General features: G+C 36.5%; 1 protein-coding gene across 12 annotated transcripts in view; it reads left to right on the forward strand.

The window, feature by feature from the left end:
* Positions 1–15,923, forward strand: part of ARHGEF10 (Rho guanine nucleotide exchange factor 10) — a 169,723-nt gene that overhangs the window by 57,857 nt on the left and 95,943 nt on the right. For 6 of the 12 annotated variants that reach the window (XM_058287997.1, XM_058288009.1, XM_058288000.1 and 3 more), the window contains one exon: positions 15,091–15,141. The exons of the other annotated variants lie outside the window; for them this stretch is intronic. In XM_058287997.1, coding sequence (XP_058143980.1) covers positions 15,091–15,141 — 51 coding nt within the window. The remainder of the gene's footprint in view (positions 1–15,090; positions 15,142–15,923) is intronic. 12 annotated transcript variants of the gene reach the window in all.

The raw sequence follows: 15,923 nt of genomic DNA on the forward strand, positions 1-15,923 counted from the left end.
TCCAAGCAAAAAAACTACCAATAGCCCATTTGCCAAAGGTGATAGTGATTCTGATTAGACCATCTGTGTCCCCCTTGTAACTACAGCACTCAGCTGGGATGACTATAGACTCAGTGAAGAATTATTGAACTGTTAGTTGGACAAATACCTCTCTCTTTCTCCTTATGTCTTCCTACTTAGTGTTCCCACAGATGTTTCCAAAACTATGACCGTAAGAGTCAAACATCTCAATGTGTGTCTTTTATGTGGGTCCTGAAGCATGTTGTCATCTCTCTCCCTCCTGCCGTAACACTTCCCTTATTCTCAGTTTGTCCTGCCTCCAACTGTAGCTCACTCATATGGCCCTTCTTTGCCTGTTTGTCACTTTGAAAAGCAGTTTGGTATTACCTAGCAAACGTGAACATGGTGGTACTCATGAACAGCAGTCCACTTGCAGGTCTCTTTCCTAGGGAAATTCACACCCAGTGCACAAGACTACATGTGCAATGATGCTTAATTGCAGTGCTTTTTGTAAAGAGGAAAAGGTAGGGAGGAAAAGCTTAGGTGGCCCCCCAGTAGGTAAATGGGTAAACAAATGATGGTGAATTTACAAAATGGACTACTATACCGTAGTTAAGAATTAATCAGTTTTATATATATGTATATAAATATATATATATACATATATGTACACACATATATAAAATCATTCAAAAACAATGAGCCAAAAAGCAAGAGACAAACATATTTATGGTGCATGTTGTCTTTACATACATGCGTAAGGGGTAGATAGACAAATACATGCTAGGGAATGGTACTTGCTGACTTCTGGGAAGAAGGGTGGAAGGGATGTAGGTAGGCCTTTAAATATATAGGTAACATTTTATCTCTGCCTTCCTATGAGGGAGCATTGAAACAAATAATGCAGCATGTTGAGTCTAATATCAGTGAGGTATGCAAACATACTTCTTAATTTATACTTTTTTGTGTACTTAAAATGTTTCATAATTGAATTAAAATTTTAATGAAGTAGATGCACTAGGTCTCTGAGGTTCGGGAATTCAAATATCTAATGGACTATGGGGATGCAGTTGTTTCTTAGGCAGAACGGAGATACATGTTGCTTTATGCAAAGCATAGTCAGTAGGGGTTACATTCTCTAACAATACTGAGAGCATTTCTCAGTATTAGTATGCGATATTAGCATCACTTTTAAAATTTGTTATGACTGTGGGCAGATGGCAAGATTTCAGTCATGAAAAAAAATCACGCTCTCTATTTACTGGTCTTGTGAGGGAAACAAATGTCAGAGTGAGTGGATTTAGTTTTCACTTGCAGAAACCGTAAATCTGTGAATCCAGGAATTAAAGAGAACAAAATAAGTCATTAAATCATCAGTAGTTAACATGATACCCCAAAGTCCTCAAACGTTTTGCGTGTGCTGGTGGGGCCAAAATAACAATGCCTTTTTTAAAAAAAGCATTGCAATTGTGGGAAGAGGGTGATGGACTAACAGGTAGAGCTCAATGCTGTCCCAGAAACAACGGAGAAAGAGCCAAAAGCTGTCCGAGGGACCTGCCTTGGGGGTCAGCAGACAGGACGGTGCTACACAACTCCCAGGAGGGTGAGGAACAGGGAGATGAAGAAGCCGAAACAACAAACATGAGTTACCAAGCCTCTGTGGAGGCCGGAAAGGGCTCCCCTCCCCAACCCCCAAGATATTAAGCAGGGGTAAAACCCCTGGCTCATTGCAGTTGACTGAGAGGGGAAGAACATCTTCTTCCCTGTCCGTTGTTTGAAAGGAAAAGGGAGGGGAAGTCAGGGTGCTTTTCCTCAGTGAATGCCAGCAGAGCCTGCTTTGACTCTCCGCTCTGGAGATTCAGCACAGGAACACAGGAAAGCCCAAACTGAAACACCTAGGTGGAAAGGTGTGCTGACTAGTGCCATCTGCTGGTGGAAATTGCACAGACAAAAACTATGTATGGTGCTCTCTGTATCCTGCCTCTGGGAGAAACTCGGTGTCCCATTAGGGAGTCTCTGGCCCAATTTTGAAACTTAAGCCAGGAATTTTTAATGACTTAGAATAAGTTGAACTAAATATCAATGAAGAGCTGTGAGGACAAAGAAAAAAAAAAAAAACAATAGGCAAGAGAGAGAAATTGACCATCAGAGTAAATTCACCAATTCAGATGCCTAGACATCAGCAAAAAATTACAAGCCATACTACGAAACAGAAAGCAATGGCCCAGCCAAAGGAACTAATCAAATATTCCTTAAGAGATACAAGATTTAAGACTGTTGATCAGTGATGATCACACATCTCTCCTAAATCACTTCAAAGAATTTGAAGAAAACATGACTAAAGAAATAAAGGATATGAAGACGACACTGGGAGAGCATAAAGAACAATTTGAAAGCCTGCAAAGAAAAGTAGCAGACCTTATGGGAATGAAAGACACGAAGGACGAGATTAAAAATACATTAGAGGCTCATAAGAGTAGATTTTAATTGCTCAAAGACAGAATTCATGATTTCAAAGACAAAACATCTGTACTGGAAAAGACAGAAGAACAGAAAGAGAAAAGAGATTGGGAAAAAAAATATTACAGAGGCTCAGGGAATTGAATGACAATGCAAAATGCACGAACATTCACTTTATTGGTGTGCCAGAAAGAGAAGAGAATGAAAAAGAGGCAGAAAGAATATTTGAGGAAATAACGAAAACTTCCCAGCCCTTATGAAAGACATAAATATCAATATCCGTGAAAGACAGTGCACCCCAAACAGAATAAGTCCGAATAGACCTACCCCGAGACACCTACTATTCATAATGACAAACATCAGAAATAGGGAAACGGACTTTGGCCCAGTGGTTAGGGCGTCCGTCTACCACATGGGAGGTCCGCGGTTCAAACCCCGGGCCTCCTTGACCCGTGTGGAGCTGGCCATGCGCAGCGCTGATGCGCGCAAGGAGTGCCGTGCCACACAAGGGTGTCCCCCGCGTGGGGGAGCCCCACGCGCAAGGAGTGCGCCCATGAGGAAAGCCGCCCAGCGTGAAAAGAAAGAGCAGCCTGCCTAGGAATGGCGCCGCCCACACTTCCTGTGCCGCTGACGACAACAGAAGCGGACAAAGAAACAAGACGCAGCAAATAGACACCAAGAACAGACAACCAGGGGAGGGGGGGAATTTAAATAAATAAATAAATCTTTAAAAAAAAAAAATCAGAAATAATGAGAGGATTCTGAAAGCAGCAAGAAAAAAGCAAAGCATCAAATTACAAGGGAAAATTGATAAGATTAAGTGCCGACCTCTCATCAGAAACCATGAAGGTGAGAAGAAAGCGGTATGATGTATTTAAGTTACTAAAAGAGAAAAACTGCCAGCCAAGTGTTCTGTATCTGGCAAAACTGTTCTTCAAAAGTGAGGGTGAATTCAAAGTCTTCACAGACAAAAACTGACAGAATATGTTACCAAAAAACCAGAATTACAAGAGATACTAAAGAAAGTGCTGCAGGCTGAAAGCTGAAAGGAAAAAACAAGGGCGCAAGAGATTTGGAGAAAAGTTTGGAAATGAAGTTTTTTTTTTTTTAAAGGTTTATTTATTTCTCTCCCCTCCCCCGCCCCAACCCGGTTGTCTGTTCTCTATGTCTATTTGCTGCGTCTTCTTTGTCTGCTTCTGTTGTTGTCAGCGGCACGGGAATCTGTGTTTCTTTATGTTGTGTCATCTTGCTGTGTCAGCTCTCTATGTGTGTGGCACCAACCATTCCTGGGCAGGCTGCTCTTTCTTTCGCGCTGGGTGGCTCTTCTTACGGGGAGCACTCCTTGTGCATGGGGCTCCCCTACACAGGGGACACCCCTTGCGCACATCAGCACTGTGCATGGGCCAGCTCCACACGGGTCAAGGAGGCCCGGGGTTTGAACCACGGACCTCCCGTGTGGTAGACGGACACCCTAACCACTGGACCAAGTCTGCCGCCAGAAATAAAGATTATTAGGGAGGGTAAAATAAAGGGTAAGAAGACAGACAATAGAACAGTATGACAACTGTATTGGTCAGCCAGAGATGTGCAGATGCAAAGTACCAGAAATTTGTTGGCTTCTGGAAAGGGTATTTATTTGGGGTCAAAGTTTACAGTTACAAGGCCTTAAAAAGTCCAACTCAGGGTGCTATAAGAGGTACTTTCTCACCCAGGTCAGTTGCGATGTGTTGAATTAAGGTGGCAGGCAATCTCTGGGAGGGTTCAGCTTTCTCCTCTCTCAGTTACAGGCTGGCATAGGGTTTGTTTCTTTCTGGGCTCAGCTGCAACCTATCAGGCAAATGACATCTCTCTTCCATGGGCTGCAGGATCAAAGTTCTGTCCTCTGCTGTGTCTATAGTACTTTCTCTTCCTGTGTATCTTCTTCTGTGTCTCTTCTTGAGTGGGTCTCTTTCTACCAGCCCACCGAGGAGGCGGAGACTCAACACTGAGTCACACCCTTCTGACGTGGTTGAATCAAAACCCTAATCTTCACAGGTAATTTAATCAAAGCGCCTCAGATGAATCTAATACAATCAAAGGCAATCACCCCCAAAGGAACTGACCGGTTTATAAACATAGTCCTCCTTTTTTGGAATTCATAAATAATATCAAAAGCTATAATAACAGAAAACCAAAGGACAAAATGGATGAAGTAAGTAATGTCTTTCCAGTAGTAACATTGAATATTAATGGATTGAAATCCCCAATAAAAAACATAGACTGATTGCATGGATAAAAAAAAATATGAGCTGACTATATGTTGCCTACAAGAGACCCACCTTAGACAAAGGACACAACCAGGTTATAAGCAAAAGGTTGGAAAAAGGTATTCCATGCACATAGTAACCAAAAAAGAGCTGGAGTAGTGATACTAATATCAGACAAAATAGATTTAAAATGCAAAACTGATATAAGGGATTAAGAAGGTCAGTACATATTAATAAAAGAGGCAATTCACCAAGAAATAAGTCTAATAAATATTTATGCTCCTAACCTGAGTGCCCCAAGATACATGAGGCACACACGGGTAAAACTAAAGGGAGAAATAGATGTCTCTACAAGAATAGTTGGAGACTTCAGTATACCATCTCTCAGTATTGGATAGAACATCTGGACAGAGGATAAATAAAGAAACCAATTTCAATAATATGATAAATGAACTAGACCTTACAGATGTCTAAAGAGCATTGCACCCCAAAGTAGCAGGATATACTTTCTTTACAAGGGCTCATGGATCCTTCTCCAAGATAGACCATATGCTGGGTCACAAGACAAGGCTCAATAAATTTGTAAAGATTGAAATTATACAAAACACTTTCTCTGATCAGAACAGAATGAAGCTGGAAATCAGTAATTGACAGAAAACGGGAAATTTTATAAAGATATAGAGATTTAACAACATACTCTTAAACAATCAGTGGGCCAAAGAATAAATTGGAAGAAAATTCAGCAAATATCTTGAGACAAATATAAAAGAGAACATAACATATCCTCAAAACTTACGGGACCTGCAAAGGCAGTGCTGAGAGGGAAATTTATAGCCCTCTATGCTTACATTAAAGAAGAATAAAGAGCTAAAATTGAAGCTCTAACTGCATACCTGGAGAAACTAGAAAAAGAACAGCAAGTTAATCTCAAACCAAGGTGAAGGAAAGAAATAAATAGTAAAAATCAGAGCAGAAATAAATGAAGTAGAGAACAAAAACACAATCGAAAGAATCAACAAAACCAAAAGTGTATTCTTTGAGAAGATCAACAAAATCAGCAAACCCTTAGCTAGACTGTCAAAGAAAAAAAGAGAGAAGACTCATAAATAAAATCAGAGATGAGAGTGGGGACATTACCACTGACCCCACAGAAATAAGAACAATCATAAGAGGATCCTATGAAAACTGTATGCCAAAAAACTAGTCAATGTAGAGGAGATGGACAAATTGCTAGAAACACACAACCATCTACACCGACCCTAGAAGAAATAGAAGACCTCAACAAATCAAAGAAATAGAAGACCTCAACAAATCAATCACAAGTGGAGAGTGAAAGAGTCAACAAAAACCTCCCGAAAATGAGAAGCCTAGGACCAGATGGCTTCACAGGTAAATTTTACCGATCATTCAAAGACGATCTAATACCAGTCTTCCTCAAACTCTTCCCAAAAACGGAACAGAAAAGAACACTACCAAAATCATGCTATGGATTTGACATCACCCTATAATCAAAACCGATAAAGTTACTACAAAAAAAGAAAGTTACAGACCAATATCTCTAATGAATGTAGATGCAAAAATCCCCAACAAAATACTTAAAAACAGAATCCAGAAGCACATTAAAAGAATTATACACCATGATCAAGTGGATTTTATCCCGGGTATGCAAAGGTGATTCAACACAAGAATATCAATTAGCATAATAAACCGTATTGATAAATTGAGGAGAAAAATCATGTGATCCTCTCTATGGATAGAAAAGTCATTTGACAAAATACAGCACTCTTTCTTGAGAAAAACACATCAGAAGATAGGAATTGAAGGAAGCTTTCTCAATATGGTAAATGCATATATGAAAAACCTACAGCTAGCATTGTACTCAATGGTGAAAAACTGAAAGCTTTCCTGCAGAGATCAGGAACAATTAAGGATGTCCATTGTCATTGTTATTCAGTATTGTGCTAGACTTTCCGGAGCCATTAAGTTAGATAAAGAAATAAAGGGCACCAAAATAGGAAAGGAATAAGTAAAACATTCACTATTCGCTGATAATATGATCCTGTATCTAGAATCTCCTGAAAAATTCACAATAAGTCTTGTAGAACTAATAGACGAGTTCAGAAAAGCGACAAGATACAAGATTACTTTGCAAAACCTAATAACTTTTCTATACACCACTGATGTGCAATCTGAGGAGGATATCAGAAAAACTTAACCAAGAACATAAAGGACCTATATTCAAAAAACTACAAAACATTGCTAAAAGAAACCAAAGAAGACTTAAATAAGTGGAAGGACATTCCATGTTCATGTATTAGAAGACTAAATATCATTAAGGTGTCAGATCTACCCACACTGATTAACAGATTCAACACAATCCCAATAAAAATTCCAACAGCCTTTTTTGCAGAAATGGAAAATCAATTATCAAATTTATTTGGAATGGTAAGGGGCCCTGAATAGGCAAAAAGATGTTTAAAAAAAACAAAGTTGGAAGACTCTCCTTTCTGAACTGTAAAGCATATTACTTAACTACATTGGTTAAAAAAAGCAGACAAAAAAACCCAAACCATCATGGTACTGGCATAAAGACAGACAAATTGACCAGTGGAACTGAATCAAGCACTCAGAAATAGACCCACACATCTACAGTGAAGTGAATTTTGACAAGACTGTCAAGCCATTCCAGCTGGGCCAGAACAGTCTGTCTATTCAACAAATGGTGCTGGGAGAACTAGATATCCTCATTCAAAAGAAAGAAGACCCATATCTCACTCCTTATACAAAAATTAACTCACAATGCATCAAGGACCTAAATATAAAAGTGACAACCATAAAACTCCTAGAAGAAAATATTTGAAAACATCTTCAAGATCTTGTGGTAAACAGTAGTTTCTTAAACCTTATACCCAAAGCACCAGAAACAAAAAATATATATATAAATGGTACCTCCTCAAAATTCAACACTTTTGTATATCAAAGGACTTTGTCAAAAGGCAGCTGACTCAGTGGGAGAAAATATTTGGCAATCACATATCCGATGGGGGTTTAATATCCATGATATACAAAGAGATCATACAACTCAACAACAAGAAGACCAAAAAAAAAAAGTTCGAAAGACTTCAAAAAGGCAATTGTCCAAAGAAGAAATACATATGGCAAATGTGTGAAAGAATGTTTACCATCACTAGCAATTAGGGAAATGCAAATCAAAGCTACAGTGAGATATCATTACACACCTATTAGACTGGCTACTGTTTAAAAGCTGGAAAACTGTAATGTTGGAGAGGTAGGAATGCTTATTCACTGTTGGTAGGAATGTAGAATGGTACAGCCATTGTGGAGGATTGTTTGGCATTTCCTAAGGGAATTGAAAATAGACTTGCCATGTGACCCAGCAATACCATTGCTAGGTATATACCCAGAAGAACTCAGAGCAGAGACATGAACAGACATATGCGCACTGATGTTCATAGTGGCATTATTCACTAGTGCCAAAAGTTGGAAACAACCCAGGTGCCCACCAACTGATGAATGGATAAACAAATTGTGGTATGTAAACATGATGGAATATTATGCAGTGATAAGGAGAAATGAAGTTGGGAAGTATATGACAACATGGATGAACCTGGAGGCCATTACAATGAGAGATGCAAGCTAGACACAAAAGGATAAGTACTGTATGACTATGCTATTATGACCTAAATATATTGTGTAAACTCATGGAGTTAATCATTAGAATATAGGTCACCAGAAAATAGAAAGAGGGTAGAGAATGGAAAGCTAAGGGTTAATCTGTACAGAATTGATAAAAAGGTTGTTTGTAAATCTTTGGAAATGAATAGAAATATTTAAAGCATATTATGGTGTTTGTAACTAGCAGTACTATTGTATGGGTAGGACAGTAGTTGAAAGAGAAAGTCCAAGATCATATATATTACTAGAAGGAAAGCTAAGAATGTAACATGGGATCCTAAAAGATAGTAAAACCTCATGTAAAACATGAATATGGGTGATATTACATATATAAGACTGTTTTACAAAATCTAAATACAAATATACTAGAGAGAAGGAAAAGGAATAGCAGCTCTTTACAGCAGGGGAAGCATGGAGAGATTGAGAGGTGATGAGTTCTTGTTTTTTGTTTATTATTATTATTGGAATAAATGTGCTCTGTGTGATGAATGCACAAATATGTGATTACACCAATACCATTGATTGTACACTTTGGATCGATTTATGCTTTCTTAATATTTATCATAAAATTTGTTAAAAAAACAGCCACATTAACAGGTAAATGAGGAAATACACAGAATCTAAAACATGCAAAATAAACAGTTATATTTACCAAAAAAAAAACATTGAAAAGCATTTATTTGCACATGGTCTAGAATTAAAAGTGTTTGAATATACCTACAGTTGTTGCCGTTCTAATTTTTTCCCCAAGACTGTGAATACAAACACATCCTAAACTAGGATTAACATTTGAGAAAGAACCTTGGCTGTGTGTCCCAAGAGGCATAACAAGTAACTTAATGAACTAGCTTAATTACTTAGTGTTTTGTCAGCTGCTGTGACAGAGACATAAAATGTCGTTCCAGCTCTCAAAGAACTTAAAATATAATTGAGGTGAAAAGAGTAACATATGGAGTAATATATGCACTAACTTGTTTTGTCTAGATTAGAAGAGCTAAATGTCCTGTGAGAGATCATCGGAGTCAGGGAGGTGGGAGTTGATCTTGTCTCAGAGATTGGGCAGCGTTGGGATTTGTAAACCACGCCAGGAAGGACAATGGAGAAACTTGTTTTAGTTTGTTTTGGGGTACCTGTCTTTGATTTGACTAGTTTGAGGCAGGAAGCACTGAGTCCTGTAATACTTGGACAGCACCAAGATGGGTTGTAAGGATTGCTCTTAGCACCAAATTTCAGGATGGATCATTCATACAAAGTTAGACCTGTACATTCAATGAAAGATCTACTGTGCTTACTGAATTGGCCAGTTGGTGCTTGTCATTGATGCTCTTCAGACACATGTGAACAGTGCCCCTGTAACTTTAGGAAAGTGAGCTCATTTCAAACATTTCATGGTTTTACCTAGGCAAACTCTTATTTTGAAATTTGGAGGATCTGTTTTGTATTTGTATTTTAAATGAATTAATTTGCATTTAGTGAAGAAATAATAAAAGGATAGAGTAATTTTTTAAGTGACAAGGTAATGCCTACTTTCTCTTTTCTAATTAAAGCAATCTTTTTTTAAAATGTCATTGTATATGCTAAGCTTGCTTATTGCTCCAAAGAATGTGTTTATCAATGTTTAATTGCATATGATTTTTAAATTTATTTTTATTAGAAAAGTTGTGCGTTTACAGAACATTCATGCATAAAATACAAAAGTACCATATACCATCTAAATTGGGTAGTTGGCTTTTCCATTTTTTGTAAAGAAGGTTTTTGAAATTTTGATGAGATTGTTTTGAATCTGTAAATCGCTTTGGGTAGACTTGGCACCCTAACAATATCTAGTCTTCCAATCCATAAACAAGGAATATCCTTCCTTATATTTAGGTCTCATTTTATTTTTCTTACCAATGTTTTGTTGTTTTCTATGTACAGACCCTTTATATCCTTGGTTAGATTTATTCCTAGATATTTGCTTCTTCTAATAGCTAATATGAGTGGAATATTTTTCTTGATTTCTTCTGATTGTTCATTGCTAGTGTATAGAAACACTACTGATTTTTGGGTCTTGATCATGTACTCCAGCATTTTGCTAATTTCATTTATTAGTTCTAAGAGCTTTGTTATGGATTTTTTCAGGATTTTCTGTATAGAAGATAATGTCATCTTCTTTTCCAATTTGGATGCCTTTCATTTCTTTTTCTTACCTAATTGCTCAGGCAAGAACTTCTGGTACAATGTTGAATAACAGTGGTGACAGTGGATATCCTTGTCTTGTTCCTGATCATAGATGCAAAGTTTTCAGTCTTTTGCCATTAAGTATTGATGTTAGCTGTGGGTTTTTCATATATGCCCTTTATAGTGTTGAGATTTCCTTCTATACCTAGTTTCTTAATCGTTTTTATTAAGAGGGGTGCTGGATTTTGTCAAATGCATTTTCTGTGTCAGGTGAGATGATCATGTTGGTTTTCTTTCCTTCATTCTGTTAATGTGGTTTATTGTATTAATTGATTTTCTTATGTTGAACCAACTACCCTTTCATATCAGGGATAAATCTCACTTGATCATGGTATATAATTTTTTTTAACATGCTGTCGGATTCAGTTTACTACCATTTTGTTGAGGATTTTTATGTCTATATTTGTAGGAAATTTGGTCTATAATTTTATTTTCTTCTGGTATTTTTATTGGCTTTGGTTTGAGGGTGATATTGGCTAGGAGGGAAGTGTTCCCTCCTCTTCAGTTTTTTAGCAGAATTTGAGCAGGATTGTCAAAGAACATTCAGATCTTCTTGGAATGTTTGGTAAAATTCACCTGTGAGGCCATGTGATCCTGGGCTCTTTATGTTGTTGGTTTTGATTACTGATTATATGTATTTACTGGTTATTGCTTTTTTGAGATCGTTTCTTCTTGAGTCAGTATAGGTAGTTAATGTGTTTCTGGGAATTTGTCCATTTCATATAGGTTATCTAATTTGTATAACATTGTTCATAGTATCCTCCTACACTCCTTTTTATTTCAGTGGGGTCAGTAGTAATATCCTCCTTTTCATTACTGATTTTAGTCATTTATGTGCTTTCTCTTATTTTCTTCGTCAGTTTAGCTAAAGGTTTCTCAAAATTTTAATGATTTTTTCCAAGGACCAACTTTGAGTTTGTTGATTTTCTCTATTGTTTTTTATTCTGTTTCATTTATCTCTGCTCTAATCCTCATTATTTCCTTCATTCTACTTACTAGGGGTTTAATTTGCTCTTCTTTTTCTAGTTTTTTTCAGTTTTTCAATTAGATCTCTAATGTGAATCTTCTTTATTTTAGTGTAAGTATTTAGAGCACTGTTTTTGCTGCATACCCTAGGTTTTGATATGTTTTGTTTTCATCTGCCACAAGATACTTCCTAAATTTCCTTGTGAGTTCCTCTTTAGCCATTGATTGTTTAAGAATATGTTGTTTTAATTTCCGTGTTTGTGAATTTCCCATTTCTCCCTCTGTTACTGATTTCTAGCTCCAGTCCATTGTGGTGGGAGAAGATGCACTGTATGATTTCAATATTTTTAATTTATTGAGACTTGTTTTATGACTTAACTTATGGTATATCCTGGAGAATGATCCATGTGCACTCAAGTAAAATGTGTATTCTCTTGTTGGGTGAAATGTTCTTTATATGTCTGTTAGGTCTTGTAGGTATAGAGTATCAGTCAAGTCTTCTATTTCTTTATTGATCTTCTGTTTATATGTTATATCCATTATGAAAACTATTATATTAAAGTCTCCTATTCATAATGTAGAACCATTAATTTCTCCCTTCAAATCTGTCAGTATTTTCTTTATATATTTTGAGACTATGATGTTAATTGTAGATATATTTATAATTGTTACTTCTTGTTGAATTGACCCCTTTTTCAGTATATAGTAGCCATCTTTGTCTCTTGTAACTGTATTTGACTTAAAGTTTTATACTGATATTAGTATAGCTATCCCAGCTCTCTTTTGATTGCTCCTTACGTAAAAGGATGCACACACAAACACACACACACGTATATCTCCGTCCTTTCACTTTCAACCTACTTAGGTCTTTGAGTTTAAGGTGAGTCTCTTGTAGATATTTATCTTGTAGATAATTGGGTCATGCTTTTTTACCCATTCTGCCAATCTCTGCCTTTTTAAAAAAGCTATTTTATTGAGATATATTTACATACATACAGTCAATCCAAAGTGTACAATCAGCAGCTTTTAGTATAACAGAGGTGTGCTTTCATCACTACAATCAATTTTAGAAAATTTTCCTTACTTCAGAAGGTAAACCCTATACTCCTTAGCAGTCATCTCTCAATCCCTCTATCCTACCCCAATCTTACATAACTACTCATCTAATTCCATTTCTATAAAATATTTACATTTAAATATTTTAAATGTAAAAAATATTTACATTTTATATAAATGGAATCAAGTAGTATATAGTACTTTGTGTCAGGTTTCTTTCGCTTAGCATAATATTTTCTTTTAAGTATTGTTTTTTATTAGAGAAGTTGTAGGTTTACAGAAAAGTCATGTGAAAAATACAGTATTTCCATATACCCCCCTATTGTTGACACTTTGCGTTAGTGGTACCTTTGTTACAAGTGATGAAAGAATATTAAAATATTATTGTTACTAATAGTCTGTAGTTTACATTAGGTATATTTTCCCCACATACCATGCTATTATTAACACCTTATAATAGTGTTGTACGTATGTTATAATTCATGAAAGAACATTCGTATATTTGTACTGTTAACCTTAGTCCATTGTCTACAACAATGTTCACTGTGAATGTTTGGGAATGGATGGTGGTGATGGTAGCACATTATTGTGAGTGTGGATAGCTGTTGAATTGTATTTGTGGATATGGTTGAAAGGGGAGGTTTTGGGTCATGTAGTTACTGGACGGAAAGTTAGAAGACAAAACATGGAACTATATAACACAGTCTTTGCTTTTTGACTGCAGATTTTAATCCATTTATATTTAAAGTAACTTTTGATAATGTAGGATTTTCTTCTGCCATTTTGCTATTTAGCCTTTTGAAGTCTTCACCTTTTTTGTCCCTCAATTCTTCCGTTAATGCCTACTTTCATATTTATTTGACTTTTTATATTGTAGATATTGAGGCCCTTCTCATTTCTATGTGGATATATTTTTCATATATTTTCCTTGTGATTAATATGGGGTTAAAATTTAATATTATAAATACGTAACAATCATATTTTATTTGATACCACCTTGACTTCTAATCGCGAACATATACACTGTTCCTTTGCCCAGTTGTTCCCCTACCTCTTTTTATACTTCTTACAAATTATGTCTTTTTTATATTGTATGTCCAAAACCATAAATTTATCTCTACTTTTCATGCCTCTGCATTTTATCACCTATAGGAAATAAGAAGTGGAGTTACATACCAAACTATACAATACAATAGTAGTGACATTTATAATTACGCAATGGTTACCTTTACTGCCAGTCTTTATTTTTATGCTGCTTTGAACCCTGTCTAGTGTCCTTTCCTTTCCGTCTTAAGAAATCCCTTGAGCATTATAGGGGAGGTATAGTGATGATCAACTCCCCTACCTACTTTGGCTTGGAAATGTCTTAATCTCTAAAGAAAGTGTTGCCAAATATTAGATTCTTGGTTGGAAATTGTCTTTTTTCAGCACTTTTAAGTGTTTCAACCAACTGTCTTCTTGTCCCCATCATTTCTATGAGAAATCAGCATTTAATCTAACAGGACTCCTTTTATGTAACTTGTTGCTTTTCTCCTGCTGCTTTCAGAACTCTCTTTGCTTTTGCATTTGACAGTTTGATCAATATATAACAAGATATATTTCTCTTCAAATTCATCCTTTTTGTTCTCTTGGCTTCTTGGATGTGCATATTCACATCTTTTGCTAAGTTTGGGATGTTTTCTCTCAATATTTCTTTGAAAATTCCTTCTGCCCCTTTATCTTTCTTCTTCTGGGAGTCCCATCCTGCATACATGGGTATGCTTGATGTTGTCCCAGAGGGCTCTTAGGCAATTTTTGCTTTTTTAATTTTGCTCCTCACCGTTACTCTTTTCAGTTATCTTGTCTTTGAGTTCACTGATTCTTTTGCTGTCTTCAAACTGCTGTTGAAACCCACCTGGGAATTTTTCATTTCAGTTATTGTGGTCTTTAACTCCAGTAGCTCTGTTTGAATCCTATCTGAAGTTTCTATTTCTTTATTGGCATTCTCATATTGTTCATTCATTGTTTTCCTGATATCCTTTAGGTCTTTGTCTGTATTTTCCTTCCTCTCCTTGAGCAAACCAAAGGTTATTTTTTGAAAGTCTTTGTCTGGTGTGTCCACAGTCTGGTCTTCTTTCTTGATGTTTTCTGAATTTTTATCCGCTTCCTTTGGATTGGTCATCATGTCCTGTTTGTTTGTCTTACAATCTTTTGCTGCACACTGTACATTTTAATATATTAAAGTGTTAACTCTGAGATTTATTCCCTGAGATGACTGTTTCTTGGGCTGGTAACCAGCTGTTGATATGACAGGTTTCCTTGAGTGTCAGCCCTCCTATCAGGAAAATGCAAAGTGCAGGGTCCTTTCTGTCTTTTCTGGGCCTGTGTCTTGTCCTGGGCTTGTGCTTTCTGGTAGCCGAGGAGTTCCCCTGTTTGCAGGAGTTTGAATGCTCCCTCTACTTCCCAGGAGATGGACCTGCTCCCTCTCCCGGGTGTTGCACTGCTGGACTTGAAGCAGGTAAGCCTTTGCCCTAGGCCATCTGCCAATTGTTTCTTACACTGCTTTCATTATCCCAAGCTGTTATTTACCATTATTTACCCGCCTTTTCCTCCTCCTCTTCCCTGGGTGCTATACAGTGTTCTACTCAGCTTGTGAGTTTCAAAATAGTTGATTCAGGCAGTTCCTGCCTGTTTAATAGTTGTTCTGGTGGAAGGACTGATTCCTAGAGCTTCCTGCTCTGCAGTCTTCCCACCTGTTTATGAATTTTAAAGCCAAGTTTTATTATAGTGAAAAACTGTAGAAAGGAATGAATTTAATAGAAAAATTCAAATAAAATTTTAAGACATGGAAGTACCATCTTCCATACTATTCTGTACTCGTTAATGATAATTTAGAGAAAGAAAATCAACATTAACCTTGAAAAGTCATTTATACTTGGGAAATTTCAGCTAAAGTAAAGAACTATTTATGGTAGTATTTAATTAAAAAAATAGAAATTAGATAGTAATATTCTCAGAGTTCGAAGGACATTTTTTTAAATCTCTATAAGGATTGTCAGTGACTACCCTGAAAGTAGAAAATCCATATGTATTTTCTTGCTCCACTATGTATTTTTGTATTAATTAGGGTGTACCATGAAATTATTCCTCTTTGACTTGATGCCTATGCTTCTGTTTGAAGGAAGCATATTAGTTGTAGGTATCAAAATTTTTTTGCTGGCCATTGAAGTGCAGAAAGGTTCATAAAGCAGCTCAATTCAATTTAATTCACATTTGTAGAACAAAGATTATGAAATAAAA

This window comes from Dasypus novemcinctus, chromosome 25 (genome assembly GCF_030445035.2).
Source record: "Dasypus novemcinctus isolate mDasNov1 chromosome 25, mDasNov1.1.hap2, whole genome shotgun sequence".
In the NCBI taxonomy this organism is placed as follows: Eukaryota; Metazoa; Chordata; class Mammalia; order Cingulata; family Dasypodidae; genus Dasypus; species Dasypus novemcinctus.